We start from the raw sequence: 23,134 nt of genomic DNA, 5'->3' as shown, positions 1-23,134 counted from the left end.
CGTTATGCAAAACAGTTATACAGTGACATGCCTACTTAACCTAATTAATGAGTATTACTTTATTTGAATACTAGTATCTTTAAAAATATCTAGTAAAATATTATGAACTGTCATCATGGCAAAGATAAAAGAAATCAGTTATTAGAAAACTAATTATTAATAGCTATTAATTATTATTAAACTATTATGTTTAGAAAAAATGTTGGAAAAAAATCTTCTCTACGTTAAACAAATTGTGAAAAAATATACAGGGGGGCTAATAATTCTGACTTCGACTGTATATAACTTCATGCAATGTACACCCCCCCCCCCCCCCATGCAGGTTCAGCTTTTAGTGACCAGTCAAGACGTCGACAATTACAAGCAGATCAAATCAGACCTTGACCAGCTGCGATCCAACGTGGAGAAATCTGAGCTCTGGGTTTATAAGCGTCAGGGTGATGAAGGCATGGATGGAGGAGACGGACTTCCTGCAGAGTCTGACCACAAAAAGAAGGTGCTAGCATTTATTATTTACAGCAGGGGGCTTTTGTAGGCATTTAGTGCACATATAAATGTATTTTATGAAATTCAACACACTATAATATTGTGTATAGTCTAAATTTCCCTTATTCACAGTTTTTTACATTATATCAATCAATAAAAAAAACATTTATTTGAATATATATTATAAAAATATATTTTTGATATATATTTTTTGTAACTATTTTTTTTTTTACTTATAAATATAAATGGTTTTGCTTACATATATTAGCATTAGTGCGGGGCAAAAATTAATTGTGATTTAAAATATGTGTGTGTACTGTGTATGTTTATTGTGTATATATAAGTACACACATGCTTGCATAATCTGAGAAATGTTTATTATAATTGAAGATTAAAAATATATGTATATGATTCAAATTATACATACATTTAAATATCTATGTAACAATTGTTTTGTATAATTTTGTGTTCATGTATGTACCAGTCATAATAAATATACATAATAAATATGCACATATATTTACCGAAACTTGATTAATATTTGCCCAGCACTAATTAACACACAGTATATTATCAATTTATGCAATGAAATTATACATGTTTTGAGGACAAAAAAAAATTGAAAGGTGAAATGAACATTATTGTTGCACTTTGACATTCCTTTAAAACATTTTTTTGTTTTATTTAATTTTAGAACTTCTTAAATAGAGCTTTAACTTACATTTGTTAATAATTATGTTATTATTAACATGATTATTAGTATTATATTTTAATAATTACAGTTAACTTAAAATCTAACAATATTGCATGATATAACATTTATAAATATTAAAATAATTCATAAAAAATATTTTATGTAATTAACTACCTGGCTGTAGCCTAATTTGATATAATTGGTAAAATACATTAATATATTTTGTATTTTGTAAGCTGTCTTATGTTCTGTTTTTGTAAGGTCTATTTTATTTTAAAACTTCTCTCACCTTTTCTTTGGGACCTTGAAACTGTTATTAATTAAATTCAATGCATCATTCACACTTCATCCACACACTTTATTTAGCCCTCGTGTTTATTCCTTTTCTAGAGGGACTCTGGCTCAGACAAAAAAAAGACGGACGGAAATGGCAGTGACAATTACAGAGACGTAAAAGAGGTAAAGTGTCTTTCACACGCACGCACATTTAGCTTTGTGTAGCAGTCAGCGGTTATATTGCCATTCACCATAAACACTGGCAAAGCTATTTATGTGGCCTCCTTTTCTAAAGTTGATCTAATTAGCCAGTGCTGAAGTGTTCATCTAGAGGAATTAACTCCACATGAACTGTCGAAGAGTGTTTGAGCTCTTCTTTTTCTCCTGTTTGAAATAAACCCAAATATACATAAAAGACACTTTTGAAATGTTGTTTTTAAGACCAGGCATTAACAGACTTAATATTCCAGATGCCGAATCGGTCACTTTTGGTTGACTCATTTGTACAGTGCTCAACATAAATAAGTAAACATTATATTATATTATATTATATTATATTATATTATATTATATTATATTATATTTTCAGTGAATATAGGTCATCTATTTTGTGCATTTGAACAAAGCAGATTTATCAAACAGATATATTTATTAACAATAGTGTTTTAGTCATCAAACATCTTTAGAAATAGAAAGATAATACATTTAAGGGTAACACTTTACAATAAGGTTCATTAGTTAATGCATTTACTAACATGAACTAATCATGAACAACACATGTACAGCATTTATTAATCATAATTGAACATTTACTAATGCATTATTAACAACCAAGTCCATGCTTGTTAACATTAGTTAATGCACCATGAGTTAACATGAACTAACAATAAACAACTGTATTTTCATTAACTAACGTTAACTAACATGAACAAATACAGTAGTAGATGTATTGTTCATTGTTTGTTCATGTTAGTTAATGCATTAATTAACATTAACTAATGAACCTTATTGTAAAGTGTGACCCATTTAAGTTCACTCTAAATATTTGGGAAACAAATACAATCTACAAAATTTTAAAAAAAATAAGTTTTTTTTGAATCTTGAATTTTGCATATAAATTTGCCTTACTAATTTTGGACTTTCGTCATATGTTTGTTAGATTAGCTCCAGATTTTACTTCAGTACTTACTAATCTAATGTATATGCACGAATATAACATTGTAAAGTTTTATATATACAATATTAATTGAATTGAGAGATTTGTGATGGGTGTACTCATATATGTTGAGCACTGTATTTAGTATTAAATAATGATGCACCACCAACATCAGTCATTGTCAACCTGCTCTCACCATAAAACATTTTATTTGAATGTGAAAGTTGAAGTAATATCTATCTATCTATCTATCTATCTATCTATCTATCTATCTATCTATCTATCTATCTATCTATCTATCTATCTATCTGTCTGTCTGTCTGTCTGTCTGTCTGTCTGTCTGTCTGTCTGTCTGTCTGTCTGTCTGTCTGTCTGTCTGTCTGTCTATCTATCTATCTATCTATCTATCTATCTATCTATCTATCTATCCATCCATCCATCCATCCATCCATCCATCCATCCATCCATCCATCCATCCATCCATCCATCCATCCATCCATCCATCCATCCATCCATCCATCCATCCATCCATCCATCCATCCATCCATCCATCCATCCATCCATCCATCCATCCATCCATCCATCCATCCATGTATCTGTATATCCATCTGTATATCCATCATTCGTATATCCATCCATCCATCCATCCATCCATGTATCCGTGTATCCATCCATCTGTATATCCATCATCCGTATATCCATCCATCCATCCATCCATCCATCCATCCATCCATCCATCCATCCGATTTTCATAAAGAAAACACTTTGATGGATGATGATTTAAACGTAAAGTTATATATATATATATATATATATATATATATATATATATATATATATATATATATATATATATATATATAAAATCATATTAAACTTTTGCAGTTTTTGTGAATTTCATTTATTTATATTTATATATCTGTTTGTGTATCATCTCATTGAAAATTAAGCTGATCTTATCATGTGTGTATTTATGTATATTGATCTTGCTGTGAAAATTAATGAAGGCATTATTCATTTGTTTATTCATTCATTTGTTTATTTATTACTCCTGTTTTTGTTTCTCCTGTCTTCAGATCCTCCTGCGTCTCAGTAAACTGTGCGTGCAGGAAGGGCCGTCGGGGAAGAAGAGTAAGAAACAGCAGCAAAGGCTCTTGAGGAACATGGGAGCTCATTCAGTGGTGCTGGAGCTTCTGCAGATCCCATATGAGAAGGTGCAGAGCTGAATCTTCAGTAAATTACAAACATCTAAAAAGACTAGTGATTTTTTTTTTGTCAATCTTATACAGGAAACTGGGCTATTTTTGTCTGCTTGTTGTGTGAATGACTTAAAGGAATAGTTTAATAACCAAAAATGTACATTTACTCACTATTTACCCTACCTCAAGTGTCATGCTTTTGAACACAAAATCTCTCATATGATAAGGTGCAGGGCAGATTCTTTAGTGAATCACAAACATCCAAAAATACTTTTTCAATGATAATTACTCATTGTTTACTCCTAAAGTGGTTTTACTATTGATGAACACGATAAAAGATATTTTGAAGAAAGCTGAAAACCTGTAACCATTGACTTCAATAGTAGGAAATCAAATAATATGGAAGTCAATAGTTACAGATTTTACAATATACGGACAATTTAGTTTATTCAATTCACCTATTGTGCCTATTCCACCGGAGCACCCTGAGGAAACCCACGCCAACATGGGAAGAGCATGCAAACTCCACAGAGAAATGCCAGCTGGCCCAGCCGGGACTGTTCTAACTACTGGGCCATCGTGCCACCTTTTGAATAACTTTAACTAATTTTTTTAGTTAACCAACCATAAACGGTGTAGTCCAAAACATTCAAAGTCTGCTTTGATTCGTAAATGACTGACTCTTACTGATCATGTTCTTTTAAGTGAATCCAAAACATGCATGTGAGCAGTATAGTCAGATTCATGAATGAATGACTCTTACAATTTGTGTCTTATTGGTATGTCCATAATATGCAACACAAGCTGGGTAGTCTAATTCTTAAAGGGATTACAAAGCTAAAACAAAACTAGTGTTGTCTGTTTCTTGAGTGAACGACACTTAAGAGTAGTTTATTTTTTAGTCAATAACAACACTTATTGAGTTATAAGTGTTGTTATATAAATGAATTAATGATTTACAATTAGTCATTTAGCAGACGCTTTTATCCAAAGCGACTTACAAATAAGGACAAGGAAGCAATTTACACAACTATAAGAGCAACAATGAATAAGTGCTGTAGGCAAGTTTCAGGTGTGTAAAGTCTAAAAAAGAAATCATTAGTAATGTAAGTTTTTTTTTTCTTTTTCTTTTTTGAGTACAGTTAGTGGTTTCACCAGAGAGGCAATTGCAGATTAGGATGGAAAGTGGAGACTAAATAGTTGAGTTTTTAGTCGTTTCCTGAAGACAGCAAGTGACTCTGCCGTTCTGATGCTGTTAGGGAGTTCATTCCACCAACTGGGCAGATTGAATGCGAGAGTTCGCGAAAGTGATTTCTTCCCTCTTTGGGATGGAACCACGAGGCGACGTTCATTCACTGAACGCAAGTTTTTGGAGGGCACATAAATCTGCAGAAGTGAGAGCAAATAAGAAGGAGCAAAGCCAGAGGTCGCTTTGTAGGCAAACATCAGAGCTTTGAATTTGATGCGAGCAGCAACTGGCAGCCAGTGCAAATGGATGAGCAGCGGAGTGACATGTGCTCTTTTAGGTTCATTAAAGACCACTTGTGCTGCATTCTGGAGCAGCTGAAGAGGTTTGATAGGGTTAGCTGGAAGTAGAGTGTTGCAGTAATCCAGTCTGGAGAGAACAAGAGCTTGAACAAGGAGTTGAGCTGCATGTTCAGATAGGAAGAATCGGACCTTTCTGATGTTATAGAGTGCGAATCTGCAAGATTGAGCAGTTCTAGAAATGTGGTCAGAGAAGTTCAGTTGGTCATCAATCGTTACTCCAAGGCTTTTCACCATTTTGGATGCAGTAATGGTTGCCCCATCCATCTGGATTTAAAATTTATGGTGTAGAGTCGGGTTGGCAGAAACTTCAAGCATTTCTGTTTTTGCGAGGTTAAGCTGAAGATAATGATCTCTCCTCCCGTGTGAAATGTCCAACAGGCAGGCTGAGATGCGAGCTGGAACCGAGGGATCATCAGGGTGAAAAGAGAGGTATAACTGGGTATCATCAGCATAGCAGTGGTAGGAAAATCCATGTTTCTGGATGACTGGTCCTAGAGATGATGTGTAGATGGAGAAGAGAAGTGGCCCAAGAACAGAGCCTTGAGGTACCCCAGTGTTTAGATACTGTAGGTTGGACACCTCTCCCCTCCAAGACACCCTGAATGACCTGTCAGAGAGGTAAGATCTGAACCATTGAATAACAGTGCCTGCAACGCCCTGTGACTCAAGCGTAGATAGCAGGATCTGGTGGTTTACAGTGTCAAAAGGAGCTGATAAATCCAGCAAGATGAGGACTGATGATTTAGAGTCTGCTTTAGCCAGTCTGAGATCCTCCATGACCAAGAGCAGGGCCGTCTCAGTTGAGTGGCCTTTCTTAAAGCCAGATTGCTTGTTGTCCATGAGGTTGTTTTGAGTAAGAAAGTCCAGGAATTAATTGGATTAATTAATTAATTAATTATTTCTCCAGAATCTTGGCCATGAATGGAAGCAGGGATACTGGTCTCTATTTAGGGATACCGGTCTGTAACGGTCTGCTGATTTAACAGCTGGAAATTTCTTATGATTTCCATCCTAAGTGAAATAATGTGTTTTTGTTTTTAGAGTTTAATTCTGATTACTTCAGGTATAATGAGCTGGTAAAACACACACACACTAACTAAAGTCTGAAAAAACGATGTACATTTTGGCAGGGTGAGGACGTCCGAATGCAAGAGATCATGAAACTGGCTCATGAGTTTCTTCAGAACTTCTGCGCAGGGAACCAGCAAAACCAGGCTCTGCTCCACAAACACATCAACCTGTTTCTCAACCCCGGGGTAAGATACAGTATTCTTATTGGTATTGGTGGTTTACAGCAGGGTTTTCAACCTTGTTCCTGGAGGACCACCAGCTCTGCACATTTACAATGTCCCTTTAACCAAACACACCTGATTAAGATTATCAGCTTATTAGCATAGATTGAAAGACCTGTAATGGGTGTGACAGATAAAGAAGACATCCAAAACATGCAGTGTTGGTGGTCCTCCAGGAACATGCCTGAGAAACACTGGTTTACACGGACTATCCATTGGTGTAATGCATTTTGTACTGTAAAAACCAATTGTTTAAGTTTTTTTCTTTAGGAATATCAAAAGACCTCATTAAGTATGATCTTGAAGTGTTTTGAATTACAGGGATGTCATGCATGTACTTGTAAACCACCATAATAAAGTACAACCATGTCATATCCATGTCATTAAACAAAAAACTGTCCATGTAAACCACCAAAACCAGCACACCCACCTACACACAGGGCATCAATGCGCTTCTTCAGTCTGTTTGAGTGTTGGGTGACTCTTACAATGACGGAGGTTCTCAGTTTCCATATTGCTAAGCTTTATGATTCATCATTATGACAACATGTCGAGACAAATTTTGCTCCTAATTTTGAGGGATTTTACTGTAACTGTGTTAATTGCAATGTTTGTGTGTTGTTGAGGTTAGTCATGACGTTTCTTCATGTATATCCCAAAACCACTTTTGAAATGTCAGACTTCTTGCTATAAATTGATATACAGTGTGTTTTGACACTTGTCACTGCAAAAGTAATGACCGGGTAGATGATTTTCATTAAGGGTACCAGATTTTATGCGAAGAGTTAATAAATAACAAGATACAAAAATTGGAAACACTACGTCAAAACTTATAAATACTTTCTAGTAGTATATTCAGGATTTACTTTATTTAAATATAAATTCTCTATATCTCTAAATCTAATATTTTTTTTTTTGTATTTTGAAAGTACATGTGAAGTTAAAAAGCCAAAATTGACATTGTTTTGGTGAATGAATCTATTACAAACTGGCTAAACTTTGATCATTGCAGATTTATACCTTTATAAATTGATTAATATTAGTGATAATATTAATGTTAATATCAATATTAATGGTAATTTTGTTGATGACGATGTTAATAATGTTGATGTTAATGTTGTTGATGATGTTGATAATGTTAATGATGTTGATAATGTTAACATTGATGTTAAATTAATTAATTAATAGAATGTTAGTAAACTAAAAAGACTTTATTCATTTTTTATTCATAAATGCATCACAAAAAACTGAATATTCATTATTCAGTAGTCCTCTTAGATCACCATTTGGTGTTCATATTTATATATAGTTCATCATTAGGTCACATTTGTATTAGTGTTCATCACAAGATTTAGTTTGAAAGTCCACTAAGTCACCTCAGATAGTTTGAATGCAATCCAGTTTTTTTTTTTTCTTTGCTTAAAATTAGAAATCACTCTATGTGTTTGTTCTTCAGATCCTGGAGGCAATCACCATGCAGCACATATTCATGAACAACTTCCAGCTATGCAGTGAGATGAACGAACGTGTCGTGCAGCACTTTGTTCACTGCATCGAGACCCATGGCCGACACGTCCAGTACCTGAAGTTCCTGCAGACCATCGTCAAGGCAGAGAACAAATTCATCAAGAAGTGCCAGGACATTGTAATGGCCGAGGTAAGATGCTGATGTGTGCTGGAAGATTATTCATTGTTAGTTGGATCGCGAACACTTTAAAGTAACAATTCACACCATTTAGTACTGGCTTATTACCTGCATATTGTTAATCTTTTATTAGCACTTGATCTTATTTTACATTCCTAATCCTACCCAATACCTTAACCAAACTACTAACTTCATAATAGCACTTAGTAATAATAAGTAGTTATTAAGCCTTAGTTAGTAGGTTGTTAATAGAGTGAATTGTACATTAAAAAAATTGTGACAGTTTTGTCTAATGATGAAATTTCCCATAAATTCCAACTATTGATCATCACTTTGATTAATCAATAAAGATGCACTAAAAAGTTTCGTTTGCATGTTCCCCATATGTTTACTCCAGGTGCTCCGGTTTCCTCCATAGTCCAAAGACATGCTGTGTAATTGGATGAACTAAATTGGCTGTAGTTTATGATTGTGTGTGTGAATGTAAAAGTGAATTTTCCTAGTATTGGGTTGCAGCTGGAAGGTCATCCACTGCGTAAAACATATGCTGGAATATCAGGCAACCCTTGATATATAAGGGACTAAACCAGAGGAGAATAAATGAATGAATGAAGGTGAAAACGTCAAACAAACACGCCTATAACCCAACAAGACTCCGCCCCTTTTCAATATCTCTGCTGTAGTTAATAGACACGCCCCTTTACTGCTGATTGGCCATTTTTGTTTTACTGTAAATAAAAGGATAGTAGGATTGTAAAAAGAATAATTAAATAAACAATTAAATGATCAGATGTAATAATAATATACATTTTATAGTACTCAGCAAAATTAAGTACATCTCCTTTTGATAATCAAAGTTTTCATCTATTTCTCAGTGCATATTTCCAATCATTTTTGGTGCATTTAAACAAAACTAAAACATTACTAAACTAAAAACTAAAATAAGAGTTTGGTCCGCTAACTTCTTTAGGAATAGAAAGATAATACATCTTAAATACATATATCTCTAATACATACAAAAAAAGAGGCATTATAAATTTTCAACTAAATTGTGTTAATCTCTTGATTTATCCTGCTTATTAAAATTTTATTTTATATTTTTCTCTGACATATTCATTTTTGGACTTTGATCTTAAGTTTTTTTTTGTTAGTTACAATTTTGGCTTTGGTATTGACTAATCTAATCTATCTATTATTATACAAATATGTTATTGTAAAACACCCTATTGAAAAGAGAGATCTGTGAGGGCTGTACTTATTTATTCTGAGCACTATATATACAGTACCGTATTTATTATTCCTTCATTCATTTTCTTTTCGGCTTTAGTCCTATATTAATCAGTGGTTGCCACAGCGGAATGAACTGGCAACTTATCCAGCATATGTTTTACACAGCAGATGCCCTTGTTCCAGCCACAACTTAATACTTGGAAACACCTATACACTCTTGCATTCACACACAGACACTACGACCAATTTAGCGTATTCAGTTTACCTATTGTTCATGTCATTGGATTGTTGGGGAAACTGGAGCACCTAGAGGATGCCCACGCCAACACAGGGAGAACATGCAAACTCCACACAGAAATGTCAATTGACCAAGCCAGGGCTTGAACTAGCGACCTTCTTGCTGTGAGGTGATTTTGCCACCCACTGTGCCACCGTGCTGCTGCATATTTATTTGTAAATGTTAGATATTAGTCATGTCTAAAGTCATGCAATTATTATTATTAGTCATCAGTAGGATGCTGAGCTTAACCCATAATGCGTATCTTTACATCATCTGATTCACCATGATGACTCGCTGCTTTCGAAGTCTTTACAATCTTTTTGGCATCTATAAATCACCTTCTTTTATTCATTGTGACTCAAACTGATCACCACTCTCTCAGTAGGTGAGAGACATTGTCTAGTGATATAGATCGCTAAAGCATAAGTAAGTACTAGGAATAATAACAGCACATTATTAGGGGCATTATTAAGGTATAAATACGACCACTTTTTAGGTGCACTCAAAGACATGACTTCTGCTGTTTGTTCAAACTACTTATTTAAGATGAGCTGAAACAGAGATGAAGGATTCGGATTTATTCCTTCCAATCCGTCTAACTGTAGGGATGATATACAGTTTAACCTAAAGAATGATCAGTCTGGTAGTGTCAAATGAAGAAGAGCCGGAGTCAGAGATTCAAATAAATAAATAAAGTTTATTTAATAAAAATAATAAGAAACAGGATGTTGAGAAAAGGATAATCGTTGATCCATGCTGAGATGATTGAAAGGTATTAATCTGAATCCTTCAGGCACCTCTTTTTGGCCTCACTGGTTGACCGGAAGCAGAGTATTGGACCCCATTCGGGGTCCCTGAAGGATTCGGATTTATACCTTCCAATCCATCTCAGCATGGATCAACGGTTATCCTCTTCTCATCATCCTATTTCTCCTTATTTTATTAAATAAACTTTCTTTCTTTATTTGAATCTCTGACTCATCTTTTCTTTATCTGACACTGACAGACTGGTCATTCTTTGGGTTAAACTGTATATCATTCTTACATATGTTCAATCCACTTAAATTTGTAATGACTAATAAGTTAACTTAATTCCTTCATGTTGCCCCAACACAAATCCATTGTGTGGAACCCAGAATTTTATTACAGTGTGTAAATGCACGATTTATTTATTTATTTATTTATTTATTATAGGATTATCCAAGCAATTTTTAAAAATAGGCCTGTAAAAACATTTTTGTAAAAGCCAATGTCTGGAAATCTTAGATATTGAAAATCTGTTATGCATTGTTAATATGACCAACAAAAATGCACTGTGTCCTGATTTCACAGCCTTCAAAAATTACATCTTTATGATGTAAAGTATGTTTATTATGTAAAAATCAGTTTGTCCCAACCATCTGCGACAGCGGCATGAAAATTTTCTAGTTAAGAAAGAGTTTTTATTTCTACAATGATGCAGCTAAACAACAGCAAATACTACTATGGTAATTATCACATCAGGTACAGATTATCTGCTTTATTCAGTTTCAGTTTTTTATTCTAATGTGACTTTGAATACCATTCTACCTGACATTTATTGTCATACTACTGAAAGCAGCAACAGCACATTACCAGCAAATAGTTTGAAAATGAAAGTCAAACCTGTGACTCAGTGCGAACCAACAACACCTGTCACTCAGCATATCTAATTTCAATAATGTTAAGTAGGGAAATATATATTAACTATATTATAACCCTTACAGTACCATTTCAATGGAAGTAGTATTGAAAGGAATGGCTGGTATTTAAATGTTTCTGGTGTGTCGCGTCGCATTTGATGCAGACAGCCAAATTACTTGTTGCTGGAATCTTGTCGCGTAATATGTTAGGACACAGTCTAAAGGTAAACATTTTTTGAGGATGGGATAGCACGGATATCATTGGATACTAACATTGACTTTATCAGGTGCAATATTGTGAAAAAGGACAAGACAGAAACGTAGTCGAAAATATTGCATTGCTCTGTCAGTTTGTTAGATGATATCGGAGAGCATGCATTTATCAATTTTAGTCCTGTTTCTGGTGCAGAAGGCCTGTAAAGTTTCTGTTTATTTCATAGTCAATGAACAGTTGTTGATTGTGAATTAATTGCTTGCATCTGTGAATCTTGACCTTGAATCTTTTCTTTGTCTCTGCAGCTAGTGAACTCGGGCGAGGATGTGTTGGTGTTTTACAATGACCGGGCCTCCTTCCAGACATTGGTCCAGATGATGCGTTCGGAGCGCGACCGGATGGATGAAAACAGCCCTCTCATGTACCACATCCATCTGGTGGAGCTTCTGGCCGTCTGCACTGAGGGCAAAAACGTCTACACTGAGATCAAGTGCAACTCTTTGCTGCCGCTAGATGATATTGTCCGTGTGGTCACACACAAAGACTGCATCCCTGAGGTTGGTGGTTGATGGCCTTATTAGATTTTTTGCCAGATATATTCTGTTTTTTCTGTTTTGTATTCAGTTTTTTTTCACATAAAAGCAAAACAGCTGTGGTTGTTGTTTGCTTTGCAGTGGGGAAGTAGAGTTTGAAGGCTTGATTAGGTGGCCTGGATGAAAAGCACTAGCCTAAATTAAGATTAAAAACAAATGTTGCTAAAAGAAGAATTGCATATAATTTTGTAAACATAGACATAATTAACTGAATAAATAAGTAAATGTAAATAAATAAATAATATAAATACAATAATTTGTAAATAAATAAATGCATGAATTTATTTATATATTTATTTATTTACACAAAGAACTTATTCTGTTAAATTGTAAAATGTATATTTTACATTTGCTTATTTATGTAAAACAAATTGATAAAGGCACACATGCATAACATAACATAACATACATAAAATATTATTAACAAAATATACATTTCAACATGGTCGAAAATGGAGTGGGATGAAAAACAAGCTTATTATTTTCCCACCCCATTATTACATACATAATTTTTCTTGTTTTACTTATCTCTTCTTTTTACATGAGACATATTTTATCATTTTGGCATCTTTGACATATTATATGTTCGATTCCATTTGTACCTTTACATTTTTATAAACTAGACCCAAAAAAAAAAACCTGGTACTGCAAATAGGCGTTAATTAAAATTTCATCATACCTTTCTCATTTTATTTATTTCTCATTTGAACTTGAGTATCTTCAATTTAAAAATAAAAGATTTGTATGCTCCAAATGTTCTAACTTTTTGCAGCATTGTACAAACGGATCGTAAATTAGATTTATGTGTATTCCCCCATATACAATTCATTGTATAAACATGGATAAATAAATAACTAAAAAAATAAAATAAATGTGAATAGGGATGCAATGATTATGGATTTGGTTTTATGATTATAGTCTGAGGAATAATCATGGTTTCACAGTTATCACTATTATTAGGCATTCATTCATTTTAAAACTACTAGTTTAGAAAATCACATGAATATTTTTAAAGTTTTATTTATTGCGGCTCAGTAACCAAATAATACAGCACAAAATAATAATGAAAACAAACAATAGTCCATTTATCTTTCGGCTTAAAATAAATTACTTTTTTTTTTTTACTTTTAAGCATAAGTACTCATTTTACACTGAAAATGAATGTCCGAACAATAAGTAAAAAATAAAAATAAATAAATTAAGTATTAAAAAATTGTATCTGTCTAATGTAAATTCAAGCTACATATTAGCTAAGTATTTCCCTTTCAAAGACAACAAATGTTGTCAAAGCTGCTCTCGTCCATTGAAAATAAATGAACTTGTGCGCGCAAAAGATGCTGGATGTGAATGGTCCTTAGTTAATCCGCTTGTTAAGTGTGATGTCACGTGAAGCGGCTTCCGGTTCCAAGCGCTCTATTCAACTGAATGGGGAGACTCATGAAATGGTAATAATAAATGTTTACAAAGCGATTTAAGGCTTTCGAAAATCACGATCGCAGTATATATGTCCATGCCTAATATCCGATGGCCAGAAAGTGATAAATTTTTTATAAATTGTTAAATTTTTGGTATTTGTTATGCAGCAAACCCAGAGATTGTTGTGTACACTATGACTTTATATAAAATTAACTTTAATATGTGATAGGAATAAAACGTGATCATAAACGAATGATTTCTCCACTCAAATGAGTGGCGGCTTGGACCCGGAAACAGAATTACATACCTCACAAACACGTCACCACTTAACAAGCGGATAGCGTCAGCCATAGTTAATCCAGTGTGCGTGTGTATTAGCCTCAGTGTTCAAGCTTGAAACTTTAAACTAGCGCACAGTTGGCATAAATTTGTTTAGTGGCAGCAGTTTTGTTCCAAGCGGAAAGGCCTTGTTAAGAAGCCTTTACAATTAATTAACCACGAAAAATTAAAGCATGGTTTATAGTGAAATCGATTAATCATTGCATATTTTATCATTTAAAGAATAAGTTCTTTATGTAAATAAGTAAATAAATAAATAAATACACACATTTTAAAATACTTTTTTGTGTAATGCAATTGATGTCTAAATGATAATCAGTGATCTAAATGGTGTCATCTTTGTAGATTAAGTAATCCCACAATGTTATGAACATTCGTTAGATTTTTTTTTTGTATTATAAATACTGTAGGTCAAATAATAATTAAAATAATACTAATAATATATGCAAGTACAATTTGTCTATTTTAAGGTTTCAATTACCATCAAATTGTAAAATAGGAATGAAATAATGTTTAATCATGATTTAGTGTGACAAATATATGTATTTAGAAATGGAAACAACATACATATTTTGACCTGTACTTGAACTAAGTTCTACTTTTTGGAAAAAGATTGTTATTTCACTGATTAAACATGTATTACTAAAAAATAGGTCAAACTTAGTTATTTAAAACCTAGTGGCAAAAGTGGTACAGGTTTAAAATGGCATTAATTAGTACTGTGGGTACGCAGAGCAATGTTCTTGAACCCATATCAAATGTTTCTAGTTCTAAATATGCCTGACAATTTTTTATTTAATTTTTCTATGAAATTATCCTCACACTGAATGACATTTTAATTGGTGTCTTTTGTAAGTCATACTAAATATGTGTGATATAATCGTTTTCATACTTGAAAACTTCTTTACATCCCATCTTAGGTCAAAATAGCATACATCAACTTCCTGAACCATTGCTACGTGGACACAGAGGTGGAAATGAAGGAGATTTACACCAGCAATCACATGTGGAAGCTCTTTGAAAACTTTCTGGTCGACATATGCAGGGTAACGAAAGCTTATTCGGGGATTTTTAGCAACCCCAATTATTTGTTTAGCTGTGAAGTACAAAAAAAGTACCAATCTCTTGCTCGCGATCTTGAAACCAACATCAATTAAATGTTGCTGATTGCCTGTGTTTTTCAAAAAGACAAAAAGGAGTGATTCAATTTGTGTGGTATTATATGGGTTTGATGTATGATTTCTTATCATCTGAAACTGATGTGACATTTATTTTGGTGCAGGAAAGACGTGAATGAGTGTTTGTTCTGACTGTACAAATACCTCAATCTCTTAATTATTCTCCTTTCTATGGTTGTTTTCATCCAGGTCTGCAACAATACAAGTGACCGCAAACATGCTGACACGACACTAGAAAGCTACGTGACTGAAACCGTGATGAGTATAGTGACGACATTTTTCAGCTCCCCTTTCTCCGACCAGAGCACTAGTTTACAGGTAATGACCCCAATACAGCACAACATGTAAATATATATACTTGGTCACACTTTGCAACAAGGTTTCATTAGTTAATGTATTTACTAACAAGACCTAATTGTGAAAAATACTTGTACTGCATTTATTTTTCATAGTTTAATATTTACTAGTGCTTTATTAACAACAAAATGCATGCATGTAAACATTAGTTCATGCACTGTAAGTTAACATGAACTAACAATAAACAACACTGTATTAAACCAATCAACATAAATGTATTATTCATTGTTTGTTCATGTTGGTAAATGCATTAAGTAAGATTAACAAATACAACCTTATTGCAATAGAATCAACTTTGCATATTATTATTATTGCATAAAATTAACAAAACAAGGTGATATTTTTAGACCTGTTAATATTCATTTTATTTGATAACACAATTTCAATGTATTAACTAGATTTCAGTTCAAACTGACTATTTAACATCAACTTGAGTAAATTTCTGAACAAAAAACAGCTTATTGTTCATTACAATTTTATTTTAACAAAAAAGTATTAGTTACATTTAACATTTTATTGTTGTGTCATTTGCACATTAAATATAGTAAAATAGCAATCAAATGCATGCTTAACATGTAAGAATCAACTTTGCAATATTTTATTGTTGCATAAAAAACAAAACAAGCTGACATTTTCAGACCTGTTAATATTTATTTTATTTGATAACACAATACTAATTTATTAACTTGATTGCAGTTTAAACTGACTTTTACTTGAGTACATTTCTGAACCAAACAACAGTTTTTTGCTCTTTACAATTTTTTTAAACTAAAAAAAGCATTAGTTACATTTAACATTTTATTGTTGTAACTTTAGAACATTAAATATGGTAAAAGAACAATCAATATGCATGCTTAACATGTAAAATGAACTTTGCAATATATTATTACTGCATAAAATAACAAAAAAGGTGATATTTTCAGACCTGCTAATACTCATTTTATTTGATGACACAATATCAATGTTTTAACTTTAAAATTGTGGGATAAACCTGGTTTTAAATTGCAACATATGAAAAAATGTCTAATTCTGACAACAATGACTTTTTTTTGTTGAAGTTTGGACAAAAGGTATCTGACTTTTATTGAAGTAAACATAAAAAATTAGTCACACTTTATTTTGATGGTCCATTGCATCTACATGCCAACTAATACTCGTTAGATTATAAGTAGACTGTTAGGTTAAGGTTAGGGTTAGTGTAAGTTGACATGTACATGCAAAGTTTCTTATAGTCAGTTAAATATCTGTTAAAGGAGCAGTATCAACAGATATTAAGCAGGCAGTCTTTTAATACTCAACTGGACCATCAAAACAGTGTTACCAATTTTATTTATTATTATTATTTTTTTTTTTTTTTTACATTTTTACTAAATACAGTAAATCAAGAGAAATAGTATTAAAGTGGCATCATAATTTTTTATTTACATGCATTAGCTGTCTATTTAGTGTATTGTCTGAATGTACTGTACAATATTGGAAATGAAATTATTTAGGCTAATGAGGGAATAGGATTAATTTTATAGTTGACATTACAGTGCAAAATATGAAATTTATATTTGATTGCTTTTTTGTATGCCCTTATGAAATAAATTAAGTGTTTAAAAAGGTATATTCTATTAAAATAGATGGTATTATAATTATACATTGTCTTTTATATACTTCTGTTTCCAAAGAAAATAGGACAGGCTTTTACCTTTACTTTTACAAAGTAAAATGTTGTATATGTACTTTGAGTATCATTTATTGAATATTTCTTACATCCCTGCAAGTACTCGTATATCTAGACTTTTAAGAATATTAGTTTCACTTAAATTTTATGTTCAGCCCCATTTTCGTCGTTATTTTTTTTATGGTGGTTTCATTTCTTAGCAGTGATCTTTAATAAACCCCTTCAGATAATAACTTCACCCTTTTTACTTCTTCCTGGCTTAGGTTGCACGTCATATGTACGTAAGTATCTGTACAACAACAAAAAAAAAAGCCCCTTCTTTCCTTTAGCTCAAACCCATCGAAGTGTTTGTTGCCCATAGGATCTGTAGAAATTGCGGCAGTTTCATCACACTCGTGAGTTTCTAAAGAAATAAGGCTGACCGCTGGTGACTGAAGCCACTCAGAGCTTTCCAAGAATGCTCTTGCACATCGCTGCCCGCAGACTTCCCACATCTCCATTTCACAACGTGACAAACAAGAGTCAAACTTGCCCTCAAATGCTGCACACAAGTGGGTGTACTGTATGCTTGTAGGGCAATGATGACTGACTGTTTTTGTTTTTCATGGAAAACCTGATTTCTTTCCATTGAGGTTGCATTAATAATGCATCACAAATAACCGATTTGTCATGTAGCCCATCTGACAGCAATAAAGTGTTCAGTTTATACTCAAAACATAGGCAAACGGCTGTCACTGGGGTCAGAGAAATGCATTTAGTTCTGAAAGAAGACACAATTTTTAAGTAAATAAGGGTAACACTTTAAAATATTGGTCAATTACAACTATAACTATAGTAACTATATATTTACCAACATAAGCACACAATTAGGAATACATATATTACCGTATTTATTCATCTTTGTTAACCTTCGACAATGTTATTTAAGTTAAATAACGTTAGTTCATGTTCGCAATTTAAAATAATACTAGAATGGTATCCCGGACGAGCCCCTGTGTTTAACCCACCGGTCCAATTTACTCTATGCTGAGATCAAACTGACAATTATTTTTATAGGAGTTGGTTAATCTAACAAGATGGCCTTTAGAGGTCAGCGGAGTAAGGTTTACCTGCATAGCACTCTGCTAGCTGGCCTCCGTTACACTTCGTTAATGTTAGTAAATGCATTAACTAATAGACCATTATTCTAAAGTGTTAACAAGATTTAAGTACTTTAGCTTGTGAAGTTGATTTGATTTAGGAATATTTACATGTTTGTACTGGAAAGTCTATGCTTTGACATTACTACGAAAATCTTCTTTTTTGCAGTGTGAAAAAACGGTTTTATGGTAAAGAAGTTGTGTTAGATGTTCATTTTCTTTTCGGCTTAGTCCCTTTATTAATCTGGGGTCGCCACAGTGGAACGAACAGCCAACTTATCCTGCACATTTTTATTTTACGCAGCGGATGCCCTTCCAGCCGCAACCCATCTGTGGAAAATATCCACAAACACTCATACACACTTATACACTACTGACAACTTAGCTTACCCAATTCACCTGTACTGCATGTGTTTGGACTGGAAACCAGAGCACTCGGAGGAAACCCACGTGAACACAGGGAGAACATGCAAACTTCACACAGAACTGACCCAGCCGAGGCTCGAACCAGCGACCTTCTTGCTGTGAGGCGACCATTAAGACAAAAAATGAAGCCAGCATTTTTACAATCAATTTGTGTTGGGACAACATGAAAGAATTAAGTGAACTTAATAGTTTTTATAAATTTAAGTCGATTAAACATAAAACATTTACATTGTCCCCAAATAATCTAAAGTTATGTTGATTCAGCTTATTTTAAAGAATAAGTTTAAACAAACAGCAGATGTCATTTTATGAGTGCATTGTATTTAATTTGTTGACTTGGGGTGAAAATGTGGTGATTTTTAAGAACTTGATTTGATATTTCTTTAAAATAGAGTAAATATTATGTTAAATATAACCCAGGCTTTATTTTCCTAGAAAACAAACAAAACCACCAACCAACTTAAAGAACTACATAGAAAGTAAAAGGATGTTCATTCTTAGAAATCTCAAAGAATTAGTTTCCATGTAATCTAAAGAAAAACCACTCATGTTCATATGTAAAGATGAAATAAAATAACTTTTTTGTAATAATTTATGATTTTCAAGGCTGCATTGATTAAATTAAAAGCAAAATATTTTAATTTTATAATTATTACAATATTATTATTTTTTTTTTGGTAAACACTTTTAGCAATATAATTGCAGTCACTTAGCAATAAGGTTTCATTTGGTAATGTTAGTGTATTTGCTAACATGAACTAATAGCGATCAATAATTGTAATGCATTTATTAATCATAGTTCAAGATGTACTTATGCATGATAAAAGTCTGAATTCATACTTTAGTTAATGTACTGCGAGTAACGAACAGCTTTATTTTCATTAACTAACATTAACAAGGATGAATAATTTCTGTTTTACATTTGTTTAAGTCAGTAAATACATTATTTAGCATTAACTAATCCTACCTTATTGTAAAAGTCTTTCCAAAATTCCAGTTTTTTGAACAGTGGTTTGATAGGCCTTGTAAGCTTTCCTAATTATTATTATTTATTTTTATTTTATATTTACTAAGGTGGTTCATTCTGCTGGTTACCCCAGATTAATTTAAGGGTTAAGCTGAAAAGAAAATTAACTAATGAATATTTTACTAAAATGGGAGTGAAACTATGTCTGGCACCCCAGTATACAAGCTTACAAAGCTAGAAAAAGGAAACATTACAAGTGTAACAGTACCCTGTTTGTCTTCTGACTACTCTACATGAATGCTAAAAAGAAACATTTTGTATTGCATTTATTTTACGATTCTTTTCAAAGGCGATTCTTGAAAATGATTTCCTGGATGAATGTAGTGTAGCACACTCTCCTAACACTGTGTTTCATGTAGAGCCCAAACCTCTTTCATTCTTTCCTGGAAGTCTTGCTTCACACCAGTTTCCTCCTCTGATCTCTCACATCTTTCTTTGTTATGACAGGCCTCCATTTTAGGCAAAATAACTGAGGTATTGCTTTGTAATAACTTCACAGTGGTTGCGTGGAATGTGGTGACGTAGTTTGGGTTAGACACTTGTCTAGTCAGCCCCTTTAATGGGAAACTAGATCACTCTGAGGTGCTTTTATTAATTCATAATGAAGCCTCTCAAGCCTGCTAGTTGTTGTCTAGAAAGTGTTTGAACCAAGTGTAGCCTGCAAACATGTCATCCTTCCTCTTAGCTGTGCACATTTTGTCCTGTGAGCGTTGTGTTTTTAGCTGTTGTGTTAGTGGTAAGGTGTTTCTCTCACGGAAGGTGTTGTTTAATACAGTACATCGTATTTGTTCAACTTTTAGTTTAGAAGCATGTTAGATATTTTGGGGAAGTTAAAGTATTGTAGCATTTATTTTAAACGTATAAAGAATACATGTTTCAGGTTCAAAATGTTTTTTCTTTACTGATAACATCTTTTTTTGGTGGAATGCCACAGAAACTCTTCCTTTAGTTTGTACAAATAAACAAAAATTTGCATGTGAACTAAAGCCACTAACTCTGCTAGGGTTAGCCACCGACTTTGTCTCTGCAGACTTATCACATTTTAGAAATCTTGTCCTGACCATAAAGACCACATATCAAATGTTTGGGGTCTGTAGTTTTTGGGGGGTTTTGCTTGTTTTTAGAAAGATTCCATTTGATTGTGCAAAAGTACAAATACGTGACATTAAACCCACCTTGCTGTATATTGTCACAATTAATGCAATAATAGTTAATAATAATTTCTGAATTCACAACTGTCATCTTTAGTGTCATATTCTTTCGAAATCAATATTTTAAAATATTGATGCTGAATAAATGTTTCTTCTGATTATTCTTTTTTATCAATATTTCTACTTCATTTTTATTATTTTTTTTGGCAACTGATGCATACCGTAGTAATAATGGATTTTTTGAGAGAAAGTATATAAAAAAAAAATAATTAGAATAGAAAATAAATAGAAAAAGTTCAATATAGAAAGTTCAAAAGTTCAAAAAGAAGATCATTTGTTTGATTTATGTGAGTATTTTGTTACATTATCAGCATTTTACCTTTTGTTTAGATCAGGAGTGCCAAACGTAGCTCCTGCTGGGCCTCAGCCCTGCACAGTCTATTTGCAACCCTGCTCCAACACACTTACCTGTCGGTTTGAAACAAGCCTGAAGGACTTAATTAGTTTCATTAGGTGTGTTTAATTAGGATTGGAACCATAGACTGTAAAGATATGGACGTAGTATCTGTGATGTCACCCATAGGTTTCTGAAGAGCGCAAATGAAGCTAAAAGTAGTCGTGGCCAACCATCGCCATTTTGTTCGCGTGTCATCGCACCGACCGGGGGATACCAAACAAGGGCAAAGAGGCTGAGCATGAGCAGAGCTACAGACACCTGCTAGCATTTTGCTTAGACAGAATTTTCTTTGGGAGAAATGCTTAATACTTTATTACCTGCGACTTGTTTGTGTTCTGACCACGTATTTGGTTCTGTACTATATCAATAAAGTGTTTAGACTTTAAAAAAACTGTTGTAATACATTGAGCCACTAAGCATTGTTCTTATGACATTTTTCTACAGAAGGAAAATGTGAAACACTTCAAATATAGTCTGTGTTGATAAATACACGGCTATTTATGAAATCCAGGCATAAAACAGCATGACAGCATATCAGATGACTTTTCTGTTGCCTACAGCAAATCAATCTTTCAGATTTATTACAGTTCAAAAGAAAAATATAAATGATAAATGATCTGAAATAAAACAAATACATTTATAGAAATGATATGTAAGTGTATAATTTCACTCACCTGCTAAATGGAGGCCACTTGAATGGTTTGTGAGCACAGTCAAGTGCACACAGCATGCCATATTATCTGATAATTGTAGGAAATGATGCCAAAAGGCAAAATTTTGTGTTATTTTGACTGATTAAACTGTTTTTAACACCTTCATTGATATAAACATATATTTTTAAAACAAATTGAAATGATTTTAGCAATACGTTTTAATTTCCTTATAGTTTATTTGCTTCAAATTTGTAATGGGATTCTCCTGACAGCTGGTTACTTAGTTTTATGACTGATAATGTTTAATAAAGATATTTTTAGATCTTAATTGACATAAAAATATTCTTAAAAAATCGAGGTAAAACTACCAAAACTAGTGTTAAATAAATATTAAAATAAACAGAACTATTCCATAAAAATAGTCAATTTTGATTTAATGGTGACTTTGTTTTGAATTGAAACTGGAATATTGTTGTAAGTGGAGAGTGTTGCTTTATTTCAACATAAAAAGCACAATACTATACTGTAGATATGTTTTGTTGACTTCTATCAGAGATGTTTCAATACTTGACTTGACCTTTATTAGTAAATCTTGTTAATAATTATTTATCATTTGTAGAAGTTGTTGTTTTCCATCTAATCTGACCTCTCTTTCAATTTTCCTTTTTTCTCTTGCTTTTTTTTCTTCTTCTCCAGACTCGGCAGCCTGTGTTTGTGCAGCTCCTGCAAGGGGTTTTCAGAGTTTACCACTGTAGCTGGCTCCTTCCTAGCCAGAAGGGCTCAGTGGAGAGCTGTATTAAAGTTCTATCTGATGTGGGTAGGTATTACTACAACTACATCTACAACTTAACATCTACAAACCATCAATTCACACATAGAATTGTAATGAGTCGGGGTACAATGGAGATGAGGATCAAAGTGCAGTTTAGTAAGACAATTGTAAGGCAGGCAAAGGTCAAAATGGGGACAGACAGGAGCATGCAGGTAATCCATAAGTGTAGTCAGAGTATAGGTGCTTTGAAATGCTCACAGTATAACAAGACTCAGC

The 23,134-nt window shown here is 33.1% G+C and overlaps 1 protein-coding gene across 48 annotated transcripts in view; it reads left to right on the top strand.

Annotated features, from left to right (window-relative positions):
- The window catches only part of itpr1b (inositol 1,4,5-trisphosphate receptor, type 1b), a 246,804-nt gene that overhangs the window by 90,822 nt on the left and 132,848 nt on the right, over nt 1-23,134 (top strand). For 40 of the 48 annotated variants that reach the window (XR_012387289.1, XR_012387286.1, XR_012387284.1 and 37 more), the window contains 9 exons: nt 323-496; nt 1,571-1,639; nt 3,689-3,826; nt 6,490-6,615; nt 8,108-8,308; nt 11,987-12,238; nt 14,950-15,075; nt 15,397-15,525; nt 22,783-22,903. Coding sequence is in view for 39 of the 48 variants with exons in the window: in XM_068224410.2 (XP_068080511.2) it covers nt 323-496; nt 1,571-1,639; nt 3,689-3,826; nt 6,490-6,615; nt 8,108-8,308; nt 11,987-12,238; nt 14,950-15,075; nt 15,397-15,525; nt 22,783-22,903 (1,336 nt within the window). In the remaining 9 variants the exon portion in view is untranslated. Of the gene's footprint in view, nt 1-322; nt 497-1,570; nt 1,640-3,688; nt 3,827-6,489; nt 6,616-8,107; nt 8,309-11,986; nt 12,239-14,949; nt 15,076-15,396; nt 15,526-17,496; nt 17,515-20,272; nt 20,300-22,782; nt 22,904-23,134 lie in introns of all 48 variants that reach the window. The other 8 variants (XM_073916964.1, XM_068224405.2, XM_068224400.2 and 5 more) reach the window with 1 other exon arrangement.

This window comes from Danio rerio, chromosome 11 (genome assembly GCF_049306965.1).
Source record: "Danio rerio strain Tuebingen ecotype United States chromosome 11, GRCz12tu, whole genome shotgun sequence".
NCBI classification, from domain to species: Eukaryota; Metazoa; Chordata; class Actinopteri; order Cypriniformes; family Danionidae; genus Danio; species Danio rerio.
Note: the sequence above shows the minus strand (reverse complement) of the source record. Positions and strands in the feature narration are given on the sequence as shown.